At 50.5% G+C, this 19117-nt stretch overlaps 5 protein-coding genes across 5 annotated transcripts; 3 read left to right on the top strand and 2 right to left on the bottom strand.

The window, feature by feature from the left end:
• Window positions 1-2546: 2546 nt before the first annotated feature.
• On the top strand, window positions 2547-3536 carry PpBr36_00620 (uncharacterized protein; the record flags this gene model as incomplete). The annotated part of the gene is made up of 1 exon (XM_029887811.1): window positions 2547-3536. The coding sequence occupies one exon, from the start codon at window positions 2547-2549 to the stop codon at window positions 3534-3536; it is 990 nt and encodes a 329-aa protein (XP_029752590.1).
• A 2652-nt stretch (window positions 3537-6188) lies between these two features.
• PpBr36_00618 (uncharacterized protein) lies at window positions 6189-9080 on the top strand (the record flags this gene model as incomplete). The annotated part of the gene is made up of 1 exon (XM_029887810.1): window positions 6189-9080. The coding sequence occupies one exon, from the start codon at window positions 6189-6191 to the stop codon at window positions 9078-9080; it is 2892 nt and encodes a 963-aa protein (XP_029751483.1).
• Window positions 9081-9422: 342 nt separating this feature from the next.
• Window positions 9423-10217, bottom strand: PpBr36_00617 (uncharacterized protein; the record flags this gene model as incomplete). Its single annotated transcript, XM_029887809.1, has 3 exons — window positions 9423-9442; window positions 9516-9633; window positions 9699-10217. 3 exons carry the CDS (start codon window positions 10215-10217, stop codon window positions 9423-9425), a joined length of 657 nt encoding a protein of 218 aa, XP_029751479.1.
• Window positions 10218-11635: 1418 nt separating this feature from the next.
• On the top strand, window positions 11636-14225 carry PpBr36_00616 (uncharacterized protein; the record flags this gene model as incomplete). The annotated part of the gene is made up of 4 exons (XM_029887808.1): window positions 11636-13521; window positions 13612-13803; window positions 13900-14070; window positions 14141-14225. 4 exons carry the CDS (start codon window positions 11636-11638, stop codon window positions 14223-14225), a joined length of 2334 nt encoding a protein of 777 aa, XP_029751480.1.
• Window positions 14226-17006: 2781 nt separating this feature from the next.
• Window positions 17007-18278, bottom strand: PpBr36_00615 (uncharacterized protein; the record flags this gene model as incomplete). The annotated part of the gene is made up of 3 exons (XM_029887807.1): window positions 17007-17471; window positions 17547-17951; window positions 18057-18278. The coding sequence occupies 3 exons, from the start codon at window positions 18276-18278 to the stop codon at window positions 17007-17009; spliced, it is 1092 nt and encodes a 363-aa protein (XP_029751481.1).
• Window positions 18279-19117: the final 839 nt, after the last annotated feature.

The following is a 19117-nucleotide window of genomic DNA, read 5'->3' as shown; positions in this document are numbered from 1 at the left end:
CATAAGCCGGCCCGTTAACTTGGAATCAAATTTGGGAGCTCACACCAAAATCCATAACGACGCAACTATACCACGGGAAGCGCTTGGATATTCTGTACGCCCTGGTAGTGAGGCAGTTATATCCGGAAATCGACACGTGTCTAAAGCTCCGCCGCCGGAAAACGGACCCATATTACCAAGCATCCCTCCAAGTCCACCAGCTGGCATCGATCAAAATAAACTGCAGGTTTGGATACGCCTCAACAGAGTCATTCGGGATGAAAAACACTACAAGAACGACAAAGGCCACGATCACGCTGATTTGAAGCGAATCATTCAGGAGGCTGGAGGCAGTCATACCGACGTTGTCATCGGCAGAGGGAGTGAATGGGCCGAATATGGGCTCTGGTTTGCAGACGCAGATTGGAGAAATGTGAACAATGGCAATGGTTACGACACAAAAGTGGTTATTCAGAATATGCGAAACATACCCGGAGTGGCCTGGACTTTCGTGGGAGTGATTGGTGACAATCGAATCACGTCGCCGTTTTCCGAAATTCTTGTAAATAAAGGTAAGTCTAACTTTCTTTTTGAAAAGAGTTGCGAACAAAAGGTTCTCAAAACCACAGAAAAAAATAAACATTTCACTTATCTAACTTGATATAACAACAAACTAGCCAATTCTCTAGAAGGCCGGAAATATTCTACCCAACACTGGAATTGTATGACATTTACCCGTGTGTTCATAAAAAGGCTTCGACCTTTTCTACAGAAGCGTGTGCGCAATAACGTCAAATGGTTGCCGCACTAAGGGATTGGTAATAGGAAACTATATCTCAGGGATCCTGATGTTAGCTTGTATAAATATAAGCTATGATTAAAGCTTTATACGCGAGAATATTATACAAGTGCTATGGGTTGATATTAACTTGGATATATCGCGGTTACATAGCAGGCTAGTAAAGTTGTCTATGCAAAGAATTAGCTCAGGATTATAACAGGTTACCACGAGTTATTGACCGAGTAATGTGCTTACTTTTCGTTTGTGCGACTGCATGAAATATATTCACCAATTTAATGCCGCAGACCGCAGCGACCACATGAGTTCTATTCACAATTTAAGCGTTTGTTGGTGCCTTGATATGGGTTGTGGATTTAGGAATTGCAATGAAGCCACGTCGGGCCTGAGCTTGGCGCTTGGAGCAAAGTGCCGCCTGAACGGGCGACCATTCTCTGTGGAACCTGCATACACTTCAATTAAAATGGTGATTCAAGGCTTCAGAGTTTCATACTGGTAAATTATGCAAACTACAATCAGATTCGAAGCTCCTTGTCTGTCTTGAAACTCCCGACATTACCGCCGACATGTTTTATGCTGTCGCGTTCAATGTTCACTTAAGATTTGTATATCTGACTCCTCGGTGATCAGTCACACCACGACAAGTACAGAGCTGAGCGCAAGAGTAACCAATAAATTTTATCGTCTCCTCCACTAACAATCCTGGGACATTGCTACAGTCCTAGCTTGAGAATCTACATTCTTTTGCACCCTGATCAGCTTCGTACATACTAGACAGAGGATAATCACTACAAACCAAAACAAACATATCTCCGGTCTCATCATAACCTGGTGCTCTCTGGAGAAGACTAGACCTATCAAAATAATGCAGTTTCTCAACAGTTGTCACCTTCGTCTTTGGGTCCGCCCTTGCAGCGATGGCAGCGCCGTCCTGGGGACACCGCTGCCGCCGACGCCCCGGCCGTGTTAGCTTCGAGCTTGCTCGATTTAAAGGGCTGGATGTCTCGCCAGATGACGAACCGATGCGTTTGCCTATGTCCACGTTCCAGAACCATAGACAGAGCCTGAGGAGAAAAGTTTCAATAACGAGCATGATTTGTCCGAGATGTGGTGGGGGGGATATAGCCTATAAATAGTACGCATCTCTCGCAAATTGCACCGGGCCATGAGTCGTCTAAGCGCGCGAGTCGAGAGGGGTAAATTAGATTCAGGTTCGCCCATCCCTGGGCATAGCCAACCGGCTACGTACCTACCTACCCTGTCTTGCATACAATGATCTACCTATGCCGGCTCTTCCGTGGATCTATAAATGTAGCAGGAGAAACAAGATACAGATCCGATTATGCGTAAATTTACGAAACCAATGAGGCTACAAATTATATCCAAGGGGAACTTTGTTGTGCCATGATTTTGCCTTACCACCATCTACCCAGCAGTAGTGGGTGTATCTGAAGATTAAATTTCACGATATTCAATGTCCTTCAATGGTCGAAAAGGCCGAGCCCAGTTTTACTCGCTGCCCCTTTAGATTCCTTCATGCTCGACTCGGGGGATAAATCAGGTACCAGTGGACTGATTTAAGTCATCGAGTCACGCCGTGGATGATGCGACCTCGAGGGGCGATATAAATATACCATGCTACCTAGCGCTCAAGGGTATATAATTGCTCCATCCTCTGCAGCAGTTGTTTTTCTGTTGTTTCATTCACCCCCTCTGCTTCTATGGGATCGCATCGGCCTTTAGGCATTGCCACTCTCTAAACGTCACCATGTTTTTCTCATTTTTTGTCTTGGGCTTTAATCTTTTATCGCTGGCGGGCACTGTTTTAGCAGTGCCACCCAACTCTATTTACAAGAACAAGCTTTATGTACCTACTCTCATGACTCCCGAAGAGGTTGACCAGTCCAACGGCTTTCAAGTCAAGGGAAGGGAGGTTTATGTAGTGGGATATGCCGATCTTGAAGTGGCATACAGCGAGGGGGCCAAGAAGGCCGAGATGGCCAAGGAGGCCGAGATGGCTAATGAAGCCGGAAGAGGCAAAAAGTCGGGGACCAAAACGTATTACATCTACCACCTCAACACGAAAGGAGTAGAAAACACCTTCATGGACGTCACCAAACAAGACAGCCAGTACTATTCCTATACATGGGAACCCTGGGAGCATATGTACGGGGCCAAACAAATCTCTTGGGAGAGCATCACAGGGTGGGACACGATCCGTCCCTTCCCCAAGCTCAGGTCCTATACTTCAAAGAAGGATTACGAAAAGAAGAAGAGGACGCAGGGATGGAAACAGGGGTCGAGCGGAGCGGCGTCGCAACCTCAGGCTGCTTGGAGCGCCTATGGGCAAGCCCAGGCTCATGCCTCTCCCTCCAACTGGGCCCCCGAACCGCCTCGGGCAGACGTCCCTTCTTCCAGCCGCGCACCACCCGGACATGCCTCGGGCTACAACACCGCGTCTCACCGGGCTCCTGCGCCCGTCCCGTTCCAAGACCCTTCTTCCAGCCGCGCGTCTGGACGGACTTCAGGCCACAGCACCCCGTCTCATAGTGCCCCGCAACCGGCCCGGGCGGGTAACCCATCCTCTGGCCAGCACCGCACAGGGCCCCCGGCGTTCTACCGCCCCTTCACGGAGGAGATTGGATTCGTCCAGGGACCCGGCGGAATGGTCTCGGATCGCTTCTTCCCTCCCTGGAACCCTATTCCAGGAATGCCCCAGATGAGGTCATCATATCCACCGCCCTCGAGGCGTTCTTGATTCGATAAGCTGAGACAGAGGAGCTGCTTCACGGCGATTGCGGATAGAGGAGCAAAAAAACAGGAAAGGCGAGACAATGGTTTGGATTTTATAGCTTGCCAGTTGGCGTTTACTAGAGGACTTTCGGCCAAATCTGGGAGAGTTTTGGCTGATTTTGTTTTGGGAAGGCTGCAGAATCCAGAGATATGGGAATCCAGGGGTGAGAAGCAGATATATAATAACATAGAGTAGATACAGCAATAACAGTCCATGTTCTTTTTTATTTTTTATTCTTTTAACAGGGGTACAGCTCCAGAAAGAAACATTGGATTCTGGTAGAGATTTGTGGCTCCTAATCACTTCATGCATATGTCCTAAAATCCGGCCAACAATACGTCGAGTACGTCAGACAGAAAGAAAAAAAAAAAGAAAAAAAAAGAAGGGGTGGCACAGCAGCCCGACCATCAAGTACTCGAAGTGACCCAGATCCGTGTACAGTCAGCAAGTAAGCTCGCAGCATGAAGCACTGGATAGCAAAGAATGTACCAAAGTCCGGATGCGCTACGTGGACGCATGCAATGTCGGCTTGATGAACGACAAGTCAGCGTCGGCGCATTGGTTGCCTACCCTACCGGGTTTTTGTTGAATACGAACCTGGGTTGCTTTGGACGACAGCCAGCGAAGAAATATACTTTTCTTTGTTATTACCAGATTTCTTTTTGTTTTTGATTCAATTTCTTTTTGTTTGACTTGAATGGTTTTTTAACACTGGGCTGTTCAAAGACTGTGCTTTTTTGTCACCCCCCCTTGTTCACATCACAGCTAACCTGCAGGGAGAAATTCGCTGTGCTTTCTTGACTGTAAATGTGTCACCTCTCAAAGACAACTGTTTATCTCCTGTACAGGCTGTTGACGGCGTGAGTACTACAGCAAGTAAGTAGTACGAAGTAAATAGTGTCGGATCCACTTGCAAACATTCATCCCCAGTCTACCAAAGTGGATCACGGAAGAAGGGCAGAGATCTAATCAGATAGCCTGCCTGTCTACGCATCTCGAATTTGCTGGTTGGTCATGCAGAATACGAACGTCGGGGGACAATATCGCTAATGCGTAATACCGGTCGCTGCATCGTTTGTACGTGGTACTTTCAAAGACGACAGTTGTCAGTTGTGATGAGCGTCGTCAGCTTGCGCTGGCATGTTTTTTTTATTTTTTTTTATTTTTTTTTCTTCTGATTTTATCTAGACAATTCGACAAATGTTTGTGTTTGACTAAAAATTACCCATGGCTTGTTGAGTGGTACACGTGGAATCTTGGCCCTGTCAGTGTGCAGCCGGGCGGGTAAAGCGTGCATAGTGCATACGACGGCAGCGGTGAACCGGTTGGTCGTGCATGTCCTGGGGGTCGGGGGGGTGGGTGGCTGGACAAGGGGAGGTACACATGACGTAGGGGTTTTTTTTTTTTTAATTGATTGATTGAGTATTATTTGGCACACAATGGTCAGATGTGATAAATTACAAGAGAATTGCGAATTAGAGCATCGGGCTTTGGGCAGTCGGAAAATGCAGTGTTTAGGTTACAGCGGTGCTATGCGTCGATCCGACAAGATGCACCCGTCATCCGGCTTTGGGGTGCCGGAATGGACTGTTGCGAGCCAGATTGGGCAAGGAGCTGGAATTAAAAGGAGGCATTGTATTTCCCCATGGGACAAGATGAGACAGACGACGGCCAAAAACGTGGCATGCTTTCATCCCATCTGTCCATTTGTTCCGACAAACCCTGGCTGTGTTGGGCATCGAAACTTGGGACGGTGGTTACTTTGTTTGCTAATACGTGGTAAAGAGAGAGACAGAGAGAGAGAAAAAAAAAATAAATGATTACAATAATAGCAATAATAATAACAACAGCCCCAGCCACCGCGATGCATAGTTTGCGTAAATTGACGGTTTGCCCATACATGCGACAAAGGAAATAATAATGCATACAAGAAACAAATAACGAACCTATCATAGACTCGTGAATTGGGTTGGGTATCAACGGTCGCAGTTGGGCTCGGGCGATCGACCCCGTTGGTGACGTGTGACTGGCTGCTCCGACCAACCCCTGGAAGCGTGGCCTAGCACCAGCGGGTCGAGCTTCATGCCCTAAAGTATTGTACCAAACAAGGCCTGTTTATGAGTCAGTCCCGGATTTCTGGACATGGCCAAAGCCGAAAAAGGGAAAAAAAGCCACTTCCCGCATTTGTCGTCCTTTTAATGCACATATATTAACAACAAAGCCCGTCGGGCGTCGATGTCGTGTGCCCTTCTTCCTTCTCCTGATTTTATCCCAAGGACATCCGACAAACAACCTTTTACTGTAAAATGCTAGAACAAACGAAAATTGCTTTTTCTTCTATTCATCCATGGAAAGCCGGACGACCGTGCTTCATTCACCGACGATTTTCACGCCTTGGAAGCGACACATGATCTAGTAGTAAACACTGTTGACTGAAGACTGAAAACTGAACAAGCAAAAAAAAAAAAAAAAAAACTGCCTTGACAAGAACAGAGAAATACTTTGGGATACACATAACATAATACATCCAAAACCCCTCCCAAAAAAAAAAAAAGAAACAAAAAAAGAAACAAAATCCACCAAATGATAGCATCTTCAAACCTGGCAGCCACCAACATGGACAGGGAACAAGAGAGGGACCGCTCCGACAGGCTGCGGAACAGACTATCCGGCGCCGGGGGTATGGTGCCCGCCAGGCCTGCACACCCCTCGCGTCGGCGGAGCGGGAGCCTAGACGAGACCGCGTCCCAGGTATCGCTGTCCTCCAATGCGCCCACCATCGGCTCCGGATCTCACCTGAGCTCGTCTCGCGTCGCCAGGACCGGCCGCAGCCGTCGGCCAAAGGTGACATTCCCTACCACCACCACCACCACCAGCAGCCACCACCACCACTCAACCGGCTCGGTCAGCGACAGCACTACCGACTTCTTGAGGCAGAGGACCGAGCGACGGTCGCTCAGGTCGGCCATGAAGACGCCTCCTCTCCCGGCGGACTCGACGACCACCGGGCCGTCGTTCGCCTCGCTGTCCGACTCGCAGGAGTCGTCTCGGCGGCCCGTCCGCCCGCGTAGGCTGTCCTTCAAGGAGCCATCGACCACGACCCAGGCCAAGCGCCGCTCCATGCCGACGGACGCCTGGGCCGAGAGGTTCCTCCCGCAGGTGACCAACGCCAACGCGCTCATGCGTCGGGAGCCACTCGCCCGCCACGACTCGTTCGAGTCCGAGACCGACTACACCGACTCCGAGCTGTCCGACGACACGCACGCTACCACCGTCATGTCCGACGCCACCGTCGGGAGTCCCAAGGTGCACAAGAGGTCGACCACCACCATGCCCGTCGTCGTCCAGAGCAGCAGCAGCAGCATCCGCCAGGCACCCCCGACCTCGGCGCACTCGGTCAGCACCGCCCCGGCCGCCACCAAGCCTCCCGGGCGCACGCTGACCATCGAGGTGCACCCGGCGCGGGAGACGGAGGAGGAGGTCCGCAAGCGCGAGGAGGAGAAGCGCCGCCGGGAGCGGATCGAGGCGGACCTCCGCGACAAGATCGCCGGGCTGGAGAAGCGCATGCAGGCCGAGGCCGAGGACAACGCCCGCCAGCAGCAGCAGGTGCAGCGCCAGATCGCCAGCGTGGCCGCCAAGCAGAAGGAGCGCCAGGCCCCCGTCTCAGCCCCGGCCACCCCGGGGCCGCCGCCGCCGCCGCCGCCTCCGCCCTCCAGACAGCCTCCCGTGCCGCCGCCCATGAGCCGCCTGTCGCCGGGCCGCAGCGAGTCCACCCCCGCCTCTCCCCAGCTCAACGCCCAGGCCAGGCCGTTCCAGCCGTCCCCCAGGCCGCTGTCGATGACCGCCATGGCCCCCGTCGTGCCGCCCATGACCCACCTCCCGCAGATGCCCACCCTGGACGTGATCCCGCCGTTCCTCCAGCCGGCGGTTGCCACCATCCCGGTGCCGCCCCCGCACCCCATGCCCATGGTCAAGCATCCGGCCGCGGCCGAGGCCACGGTCCAGCAACAGCAGCAGCAGCAGCAGCAGCAGCAGCAGCAGCAGCAGCTAGACGCGCAGGCGGCGCAGGTGGCGTCGCTCCGGGCGGCGCTCGCGGCGGCCGAGGCGGAGCGCGACGAGAACAAGAGCGGCATGGCGACGCTGGCGGAGCAGTGCCAGACGCTCGAGGCCGAGGTGCGCACGGTACGGGCGGCGCGGTCGCAGTCCGAGGAGGTGACCATCGCCAAGCTGGCGGCGTGCGAGCTGGTGCGCGACGTGCTGCGCATCAAGGTCGAGGGCTTCGAGAGCGAGGTCAAGACCAAGGCCATGGTCATCGAGGACCTGTCGACCGAGCGCGACAGGCTGGCCGTCGCGCTCGAGTCGTCGGCCGCCGAGGTCGCCGTCCTGTCCGAGAGGTCGAGGATGCTCGACGAGGATCGCGAGAGGGCCCACGCCGACATGCTCGCCCTCAAGGAGGAGCTGGTCAACGCCCGCGCCGCCGCCGACGCTCTCGAGAAGGACAAGGCCGAGCTCGAGGCCAAGGCGCTCGGCCTGCGCGCGCATCTGGACACGGCGCAGGCAAAGGTCGCCGAGCTGGAGGGCGTCGTCAAGGACAAGGAGGACTGCATCGAGCAGCTGAAGAAGGACGGCGAAGACGTCAAGGCGAGCAACGACGAGCTCAAGAAGCAAGTAGAGCAGCTCACCTCGGCTGGTGCCAGCAGGGACCGGGAGCTGGTCGACGTGACCGCCAAGCTGGCCGAAGCAGAGGCGACACTGGCGGCATCGCAGTCCAGCCTCGCCACCCTCGAGACCAAGCTCGCAACGACAACCGAAGAAAAGACAAAGGAGATCTCGGACCTGCAGGAGAAGCTAGCAGCAGCCGAGACGGCGGCCGCGACAGCCATGGCCACGGCGGCGGCAGAAAAAGAAGCGGCAGCAACAGCGGCGGCGGCCGCGGCGTCCGAGAGAGAAGCCGAGATGGCCAGGCTCAACGAGAAGCTCAGCGCGGCCGAGGCGGAGACGGCCAAAGCGCAGGCCGAGCTCAAAGAAGTGCAAGGCAAGACGCCCGAGGACTACTACGCGGCGGCGAGCAAGGAAAAAGACGAGCTGGCGAGCAGGGTCGCGGCGCTGCAGGCCGAGGTGGAGAGCCGCACGGCCGAGGCCAACGACATGGTGACGACGTTCGCGACGGAGAAGGCGGCGCTCGAGGCGGACAAGGCGGCGGTGGAGGCGGAGCGGGGCGAGATCGAGGAGGCGCGGGCGGCGGCGGCGGCCGAGGCGGCGAGGCTGTCGCTGCACGTGGCGCAGCTCAAGGCCAAGGTCGAGGCGTCCAAGAACAAGAAGACGGTGCCGACCACGGCCGCGGCGTCGGCGGCCGCGGCCGTCAAGAGCACAAAGACGGTCAAGACCAAGGCCGACTTTTTCTTCGTCAGGACCTCGCAGGACAGGGGCAGGATGCAGGTCGTCAAGAAGAGCGAGCTCAAGAGCTCGAGGAGTTCGAGCCGGACACCTAGTGCCAAGGATGAGTAGGCTCAGGGGTTTTGTCACTTTTTTATTTATTATTGATGGGATTTTTTTTTTTTTTTTGGCAGCGGCGGAGCACGGATTTGATTTGGCGGGTCTTGGTTTTTACTTGGGGCAGCATGTAACGGGACAAAAGGCAAAGTCGGGATTATGTATTGTCAGGGTTCATGTACAGGGAACATCTAAAAGATTCATGGCAACATGTTTTACGGAGTGTAGTATTTCCTTTTGTAAATGAAGCGTTTAAAATATTATTCTCGATTAATGCGCCCCCGTGGTCTAATTCGAATTCCCATTCCGTTTGTTCTCGTCTGGTTGCTTGCGAGTTCATTAAGCAACATACTGATTTTACCGGCGGGGCGAGTTGGCTGCAAAACAGATAATTAGCACTTTTTTTTGAAACTGTACTTATAAATATTCACTGTGACAAGCTTTACTAACTGGCATGGCCACCGTGTTTGCCGTCGTCCGTGGTATAGCAAAAGCAGCCACAAGGGCCCTCGTCTTTGTGAAAAAACCAGGCCGCGTCGGTCACATTAGGTTTCATGAATTCAGGGACCTGAATTGCAATTCACATGGTAAGTTTGGTAGTCTCAGATCAAAAATATAACATTTAGACTGTACCTCAGAAAGGGGAATATTAATGTTGGCACGGCCTTGGGTAATTTCAAGGCGACCTTCGAAATCGCCACCAGGGTGCGTGCAAAGTCCAAAAAGGCCGGTGCCACCAATGCTATCGACGAGGTCCACAAACTCTCTGGCAAAGGCTTGAATTTTGGCGTCGTTAAAATCAATCTTGAGCTCCTCTTCCTTGCCGCTGGGGTCGTAACGGAATTCGTAGGGGGTGACGCCATCAGCCCCCAAAACCCAACAATGGGGCTTGACAGAATCACTGTCATTGTCCATTACCCACGGCGTAGAAGTGGTGCCATATTCAACCAGCCGTTCGTTTTTAGCCATGTCAAAATGGCGATGGGCCATAGTAAGGCCGAACTTCTTTTCCATCCCGTGGCGGCGAAATAGGTCCTTGAAACTCTTTTCAACGGCGGCAGCCCCGTTGAGTGCTTTGAATTTGCTGGCGGCATCGCAGAGGTCGGGTAGGGCCGAATATACTTCGGGGCGGTAGGTCTGGACGGCAAGCATTTTTGGCTTTTGGGGATCGAATGAAGAAGAATCCTAGGGTAAATTAACCTAAGGGAGAATGCTGTTGGACTGTAAACGTGTTGTTTGTGAGGAATAGAGAGATGTGTGTTTTTTTTGGTGGCTAATGGATGAGAAAAGTAAGTAGCCTTTATATACATTTTGGAATTGTTCCCCAAAGCAAATTAGCCCCATCATGCCTTGTTATTGAAGGATTATTTTAGTGTTTAAAAACGTATTTAGTATATCAAGGTTCAATAAAACAATAAAGCATTGTTTCGCTATCATCAATCGGCCGACTACTGTTGCTGTCTGCGATACCAAGTTGCATTGCAATCATGCAACATGGGCTAGGAGCTGATGCAACCGCCAGCTTTCTATTCATGCTGCATTAGTCTTTGTGTGTTATTTGTCAAATCATTTCCAATTGCATCAGTCTATTCTGAGACAATATTCAACGGCTCTGTTTATAGTTTGTCATAAAAACAAGGAAAATGTCAACCAACCTCGGGCAGTGTAAAGGCCCGGCGTGGTCGGTCATCTACGCGTACAAACGCATGCGCGGCAGAATTTGCGGCATTTTATTCTCCCTCAAATCAATAATGGGAGCCCAAACACGAGGCAATATCAATATCTGCATGTCCTCGCTGCTATGACTCAATATCCTGGTCCTCCTTCGAAAAAATCACACCGTTGCTGGCAAAACACGGTATAAAAATCTCTAACATGGTTATTTTACCGGCTCCGCTCGGCCCGATCAGGGCAACCACGGTTGTGGGTCTGATTTGATTTCCATGTCTAAATCGGCTTACGACCGGGTTTCCATCCATGGGAATGTAGACGAGACTTTGAACAATTCCATGCTCCAGTTACCGCGTTTTCGTTTCCTGCCGGTTCACCGCTCCAGGCACGCCAATCCTTAACTGTTGCACGGGGATGTGTAAATAAGAACTACACGAATGTCCTCATGCGACAATAACAAGCTCTTTCCATAGCGTGGATCCCCTATCCCGCCACTTCAGATAGTCCGAGACTTGGGACGAATTGACTTCTTCCATTGTCAGCGATTTTAGCCTCTGTGGAGGCCATCGTTTCGTCACTTTTGTAAGCTGGCTCTTGTCTCATAAAACCTTGCATAAATAGGCTCTGGGACCTGGGCACTCCGCGGGTACCAGGTTTGGACCCGCCCGCCCCATGTCGAAGCAAGGAAAACCGGATATCACCGTCCTCTGTGTATAATTACGTTTTCACTGCGCTACCGATGAGCAAATGCTATATATAATGTTGCATTTTTTTTTTTTTTTTGTTTAACATGTACGATGTCAAACAGAGCCCACCAACATAAACAACTGACCGCAATATATATATATCTCTTTTTTTTACCATTCCATACACTTTTCCTTTTGCCCAAGCTCCCTACCATGTCTCAATACTTTACCGCAATGATAGCAGAGCTCAACCCTTGGATCTCTATTGGCCGTGGCTGCTGTGGTGCCGCCGCTATTTTCGTAGCATTAGTGCCCACTTCAGCTCTCAAGCTGTTTGGTGTTGGTCATTCTATCCGGAATAAAAATCGAGTCAATTTGGTTTCATTGTTAGCTGTTTTTTGCTTTTTGGAGGTTCTCGGGTTCGCAATCCTTCTTAAACAAAATTTGGCTCGCGGCCTTTTCCCGAACATTATAACCTTCATACCGGAAACGATCTTTATCTTCGCCACCTTGATATATGCCGAGGAGGAGGCAAACAACACCAACAAACAGCCAATATTGCTTGTTCGAGCCACGTTTGTTTGCCTCCTTTGCGCAGTCGAGCTGCTCAATGTTGTTCACTCGGGTTTCCCGCGTCAAGCCGTATTTTCCCTCTCTTCGCAGCTCAGCTCCGCTATCAATATTTCCAAGATGACAACGTGTGGTATGGTCCTATTCCGAATTATGCCAGAAGTCTTGGAAGGCTACAAAACAGTTTCTGAGCCGGATCCGCCTTCGCCCCGGGATATTGGCAGCGGCCCAGGCGACACGTTCGGCTTTCAAATCGATATACAACGGGAAGCTAAGAACCTTGGCGGATGGTGGCCAGTCCTAAAGCGATTCAGGATTTTCCTCGAATACATGCTACCTGCTGACCAACCGTTGCAAATGATACGTTTGGTAGCTTCGTTTTTGCTCCTGCTGGTCCACCAAGTTACACAAATGCATGAGCGTCTCGCCTTCACCTCATTCTTGGACAAGGCAACGACGGGCTCAAATCTCCAGAAACCGCTCAGAAACTTTTTGTTACTTTGGGCTATCAACATTACCTTGCCCTATATTTACGGAAGTTTGAAAGCGGATTTGAATTTGCAGAGAAGCAAAGCTTTCAATCTGCGTACTTACGCCAAAATAATCTCTATGGGGCCCACTTTCCACACTTTGACCAGCCCAACGGACTTGAGCAAAGCAATGGACGATGCAAAACCATTTGTGGATTTATTCGAGTCAATTGTTCTGGTTTATATTGTCCAGATAGTTGGAATTATCATTGCCGCCAAAAGCTTAGTCAGCCGGCATGGGTTTTTTCTATTACTTACTATATTTTACCAGGCAATTCTTATCGTTGTCGTCAATAAAAATGGGATCCAAAAACGGTCACAGGCAAACACTACTGCTCGTCGGGCTCAACTTTTCCAAGAGCGTTTCCGCCAGGATAGTCTGCGAGGCTGGGCCACTATATTCAACTACAACTTGGTCGAAAACCAAATTACCCGGTACAAATCCATTTTGGAAGAGGTTGCCGACCTGGAGCGTAATTTGGAGGGGACAAGACTTAATTTTAGTTTTTTCCAAAACCTGGTTACTTTTTGCGGTATTGCCGCTGGTTATTCTATTATTGTTTATCAGTTTGCTCAAGGGACTGCCACTTCTGGAGATTTGATATTCTTCATCCCGGTATGGCAGAAGCTTTGGTATCAATTCGGCGAATTAATGCGCAATGTGCCCGAGTTAGTCGACGCGTTTTCCGACGCAGCGCCGCTGCGACGCATTTTGGAGAAAGGCCCCGCCGCTTCCGCCCGTCGGACGAACGGCCGAAAGCTTGAGTGCACCGAAGGGAGTTTAGAATTGATCGACGTCTCTTTCACATACCCAGGCATGGATAAGCCGGTTATAAACTGTTTAAGCATGACAATTAAACCGGCCACCAAGGTCGCCCTCCTCGGGCCGAGCGGAACCGGTAAAACGACCCTCCTGAAGATGTTTATGCGCTATTTGTCGCCCAGCAACGGTCTCGTTTTGATTGACGGCCAAAACGTTGAAAATATCGACCAAAACTCGTAAGTACTGCCTACCCTTTTAAAGCTTTTGTTTAGCCTGGCTTTTATTGTTCACGCACTAATTAACAATTGCAATTTCCCTTCACAAAGATTTCACAGCTTTGTCGGTATAGTGCCGCAAATGCCTTACATATTCAACACCACGGTGATGGAAAATATCAGGGTAGGGAAGGCGGATGCCAGCGATGAAGAAGTTTATGAAGCTTGCAGGAATGCCATGATTCACGATACTATCATGGCTCGCCCCCATGGATACCAAACTCAAATAGGGGAACAGGGATGGTTGGTTGCCTTTGGTGATGCTCAAACCGCCTCTGGGATTTCCGATTTGCTGACAATTCTTTTTTTTTTTCTTTTTTAATATCGCAATCCCCACAGCTTTTTGTCCGGCGGTGAAAAGCAGCGCATCGAGTTCGCCCGTTTGTTTTTGAGGCGGCCTAAGGTTATTTTATTAGACGAGCCAACGGCCAACCTCGACCAAAAGACCGAGGACCAAGTGCTGTGCAATTTGCTTAATCGATTCAACAGTGCTACTATTATTATGGCTACGTAAGTACACTACTTTTATTTTGAGAAACCAACTCGTGAACCAACAGCTGACATCTTGCTTTGCAAAAAGCCACCATGTTGAGCTTGTTAAACGTTTTGACACAGTTATGGTAGTTGGAGAAGGTAACAAATTCCAAAAGCAGGCCAGCTTTTGACGATATATAAGCACGGAAATAACAATTCTACTGAAAAGTCTAAATTTCGGCCCCACATGCTTTTCCTGGCGTACCTAACAAAGCCTCACTGCATAATAGGGCGTCTGGAGGGCTAGGTCAGAAACAGAATGCCTGCAAGCGGTTCCTTGCACGCGATAACACGTATCTTAATGTCCTTACATCCTATCCAAGTTGCTCTTTTCTAGAAAGATGCAGGGGTTAGGGCTACTAAAACCTCGACTCATACACCGCATTTCTTATAAGTTAGCATGTCCGCTGCTTACTAAATTGAAGAGTTTGGCCGACGTCAACTCAACATATTCATCTTGTCTATTAGAGCTTTACTATTCCCTTCAGCTTTTGGATAGTGTTGCAAAATTTAACAACGTGTTTACGCGCATAACATCCTGTTATGAAATGTAACCAACTAAGAAAATCACTAAATAAAGTTTCAAGTCAAGAGTAGCCAACGAATAATTACAGCCCCTCGGAAACTCCCGGCTATACTTTCTCTTATTATCAGCTTTTTATGGGCTGCTGCGAAGGTCAGAAAGCTCCATTTTGCCAACATAATGATGTGTGCCCGGATGAAGTCATTGATTTCTTGTTGGTGTACCCGTCAGGGACAATCATTCAATGTACGCGTTTTGTCCGCGATTTCGTAAATTGTCAAAATGTTCGACCCAATGCAGGCCTGTTTCGTCATTTGTCAATCCATTGGTGGTAGGTGTTACGGCCAAACATACCCTGGAGAAACTGTACAGGTACTATTAACCAAGATTTTGAGCTGAAGAGAAGAAGGTGCATGTCAAATACTGTTCAAGCCACAGTAATTATATTTTAGATTGTGATTTCTCCCACTTCTATTCCTTTGATGATATCGCAAAGCTTTTTTTTGGACTTTTGCAAACAAAAGCCGTGAAGTGGCGTTGCTTTTTTTCGGACCGGGAAATTTCCTGCAGTTGAAGCCGAACATCTCGGGTCGTTTTAGGGGTTTTCCAGATAAGGAAAGATGGGTAGTCTCAGTGCTCAGACTAGAACGAGCGCGATCTTTTCGGCCAATGTAATTGGTCGAAAAGCCTTGTGGCTGAAAGGTACATGGAGCGCTCCGGCCCCACTGCGAAGCAGGGGGGTCTAGTCTGAGCACTGAGACTAGGTCCAGCCTGTACCTGTACGACTGACTGTATTAAATTGCACTACAAAACCAAACGGGTTGAAATTTCGCAGGGCGCTAGTAACAAACCGTATGTTATTTCAGATTGATTATTTTTGTGTATTTCAACTTGCTAAACTGTACTTCAGTCGGAGCGCCATCTGTCGAGGTGCCGTGCTCAAGGGCTTCCTCCAGGGTTCACGCCCAGACCAACAAAATTCGCCCGTCAAGGTCACCTCACCTAGCCAGGAATTGATCATCAATTCACTCAATCATTGAGACCCCGCCCAATTTCATCGCTTGTCTTACTCATCAAACAGCGCCTGGTACTTCTTGCGGGGGGGCCTTCATCCCCTGTCCAGATGTCCACACCCAGAGCAATCCTTCGCTGAGAAGAAAAAGAAATGAGCATAATGGCTGAGCTTGACGTGACGCGGATACGGCTCTGAGGTTCTGCGTGGTACAAGCAAGTACAACGTAACGCGCCTTGGACCACCGGATAAGCTTTGGTCGAAAGAAAGGAGTACACCCCTGAACTACCAACATTTCATCCCATCATCACCTGTGGGATGGTCAGCAAAACCAACAGCATGGGACTGTCAGATCATCTATCAACTACAAATGCTCAAGTAGAGTGCAACGTCATCGGTGGGCGAATTAACAACTCCATCACCTTCAGCCTCGCTCTTCTAGGCTATACCGCATCGGATATGGTTCGGGCTGAATGCAGTCTTGTTTGGCCAGAAAAAAGACCCGCCAAATCCAAGCCGCGCCTGCATGGATTTGAAGGGTGCTGACACAGCTTGAATAGACATTAGACAGCACACTCGTTCATGTGTATTTGAAAGCATCGGATCAGGTCCACAATTGCCAGCCGAGGTCTGTCATCAGCATTTGTAGTAAAGGTTGACTATCTATTGATCAGTATAGTTGCTCTTGACGGAAAATTTGGTCGATTAGACTCAATACCAGTATACGTTTGTATTGCTTTGGCTCAAAGACTCAGGAAAACTCAAAAGTTGGTTACGTCAAACGATTCATCATGTATAAAGGCATTCTGTCCATCAACATACTGAACAGCCCGAGATCAAACCTCTAGGCTCACCACCAAGCTACCAGCATATCCTTCTATTTCACTGTGTAAAGCTACACCAAGGCTCCGTAAAAGCCTCAGCAGCCATGGGTCTCACCAGGTTTCAATACAAGTGTGGGCATTGCGTCTCGGAGGATAACTTTCCAACCGACGAATGCCGTTGCAAGCTGCCAGGATGCGGCGGGAAGATGATGCTGGTGCCCAAACTGTGCCCTGGCTGCCTTGCCAGAGAAAGAGAGCTCTCGCAAGGGGATGCTGAAGGGGTGAAACGGCATGGGTAGCTGATAGCACAGCCGGAACGTCTTTTGGTGTCTTGTTTTGAGCAGGTAGTCATTCTGACTTTTATTGAAATTTGAAGCACGAGGAGGTACATGCATCTAAAAAAGACAATGCATCTGTGTTTTCACATACTATTCGTGTCCATGACAACAAGTCCTGGAGACCACCTAGCTTGATGAGCTAGTACTGTTATTCTTCAGGCTCTAGGTCTAGTCTAATCCAAAGAAGAAAGAAAAAAAAAAAACACTCACGGACCTCAGCAAGAGACGCCCTTGGGAAGATTGACACAGTCACCCGCCTTGCCGCCACCAGTCACGCTCACGTCCTCCCAGGTCCAGTCATGGCAGTCACCCAGCCCACATCTGATGGAGACATCAGCAGCGCCGCCGCCCACCGTCCCCGTGACGTTCCGCATCGCCAGGTTGAATATGGTGACGCCGTTCGGCGGCGTGGCGGCCGGATCCCTGCTCTCAAAGGCCTGGTTGATCACTATTCCAGACCCGGGAGCGCCGCCGCCGTCGATGATGATGTTGCGGAACGTGACGTTCTTGATGGAGCCTGTGCCGCCCGGGTAGCTCTGCACCTGAATGGCGGCCACCTGGGCCTTTTGGATGGTGGTGTCGGAAACGGTGATGTTGGAGATGGCGGTCGTGGACTTGCCGGCCGGGCCGATGGTGATGCCGTTGCCGCTGGAGCAGAGGCCGTTGGTGAATTCAATATTCTGCGTGGGTGAGTGAGTCTAGTGTCGTGGACTGCGTCCTGAGGTTCGGGTTGATTGGGGAAAGACTGCACTTACGCTCCCACTTTCCACAGCCACGCAGCTGTCCTGTCCCCGCACCACTGACGCATCGATGAACACGTTGCTGCTGTTCGAGATTGTGAAACCAGCAACGTCTCTACCGAGACCACCGCCAGCATCACCATCAATGCTCACATTCTTTATGGACAGGTTCTGCACATTGTTGAGCAAAAGTCCATGCGCGGGTGCGTTCTTGATGTTGAGGCCTACGATCGAGGAGTCGACGAGGTTCTCGAGGTGGAACAAAGACCCTGACTTGCCGACGCCGGCCTGGCCCTTAGCTCCTGGCCCGTCGAGCGTACAGTCCTGGTCACAATGGATATTTATCCTCGAACCAGAAATTGAAAATACATGGCCGCCACCATCTGCATGGTCGAAGCTTGTGGTTCCACGGAAAATGACCTGAAAATCTGCCGTCAGCGTCGACTTTTTTTTTTTTTTTTTTTTTTTTTTTTTTTGGTTATGCAGAAACTGCATTCCGCCATCCGGGTTTTTGCGTCAGCTTACAGTTGCACCATCTTGGAGGTTTGTCAAATCCAGAGTCTGCCCGGCGGAGAGCTTCATGGCCGAGATGACCAGGGACGAACACGAAGCCTTGGACCGGCCGATCCTGGCGAACCCGTCGGACCCGCCAAACACGCACTCTTGGCCAACGTCGTCCGCGCCCACGGGGATGCACCTCGCCACCTGCGAGATCACCGCAAGGACCACTGCGCTGCGGATTAGCATCTTGGCGTCCAAAAAGAGAGGCGCGGTTTTTGTTTTTTGCTGCAGTGATTTTTTTTTTTCTTTCTTTTCTTTCAGGAACTTGGCTATTTGTTTCTTTCCTCTGTGCAATATCAGGCCAAACAGCTCCCCACCAGGTCTTGGCAAGTAATGATGACCTCTTATATATACATACCCATCCGGACGGACAGGTCGGGTCGTAACACAGCCTCTCCACGTCACTGTCATATCCCTTGCTGAGAACGCCCAACGGGATTGGGAAAAGGATCACAGTAAGATGACGGGATGAAAAGCTTTTTTCTGTATTCCTTTATGCAAAGTTACGACATGGTTGGTCCGAGAATACGGGAAACGCACAGATGGTCCAAGGGTCTGCCAAAGCATCAAAAAAGCGTGCACGCAAGGCATTGTGCTTGCGAGTACATGTCAGAGACCGAGCTGGGAGAGAAGCGCAAATACAAAAGCGACGGAATGCATGTTGGATCGAGTAGAGCGACTTTGTCAAGTTAACCAGGGTTAGGGTAAGGGCTGACTGTTTTTTTTTTTTTTTTTTTTTTTTTGCAGACCCCAAAACATCGGTCATCTCTCCGTAGACATTTGCCTTGGCGGCTCCAAATTCAGCTTGGCATTTGCGGAGTACAATGGTCCCTCATTAAGCCAAGACGAACAGATTTTTCGATGTCGGTTTCTGGGGGGAGCGACGCCTGCCCGTTCCATGTTCACATTGTCACATTGGGCGCTGCGCCGCTGCTGTAGGTGCTGCTTGAAGGCTCACTGGGGACTGCAATGCCGGTGCGGGGAAAAGACATGTGAGTTCTTTTTTTTTTTTTTTTTTTTTTTTT

This window comes from Pyricularia pennisetigena, chromosome 2 (genome assembly GCF_004337985.1).
Source record: "Pyricularia pennisetigena strain Br36 chromosome 2, whole genome shotgun sequence".
In the NCBI taxonomy this organism is placed as follows: domain Eukaryota; kingdom Fungi; phylum Ascomycota; class Sordariomycetes; order Magnaporthales; family Pyriculariaceae; genus Pyricularia; species Pyricularia pennisetigena.
This window is presented reverse-complemented; position numbering and strand designations above follow the sequence as displayed.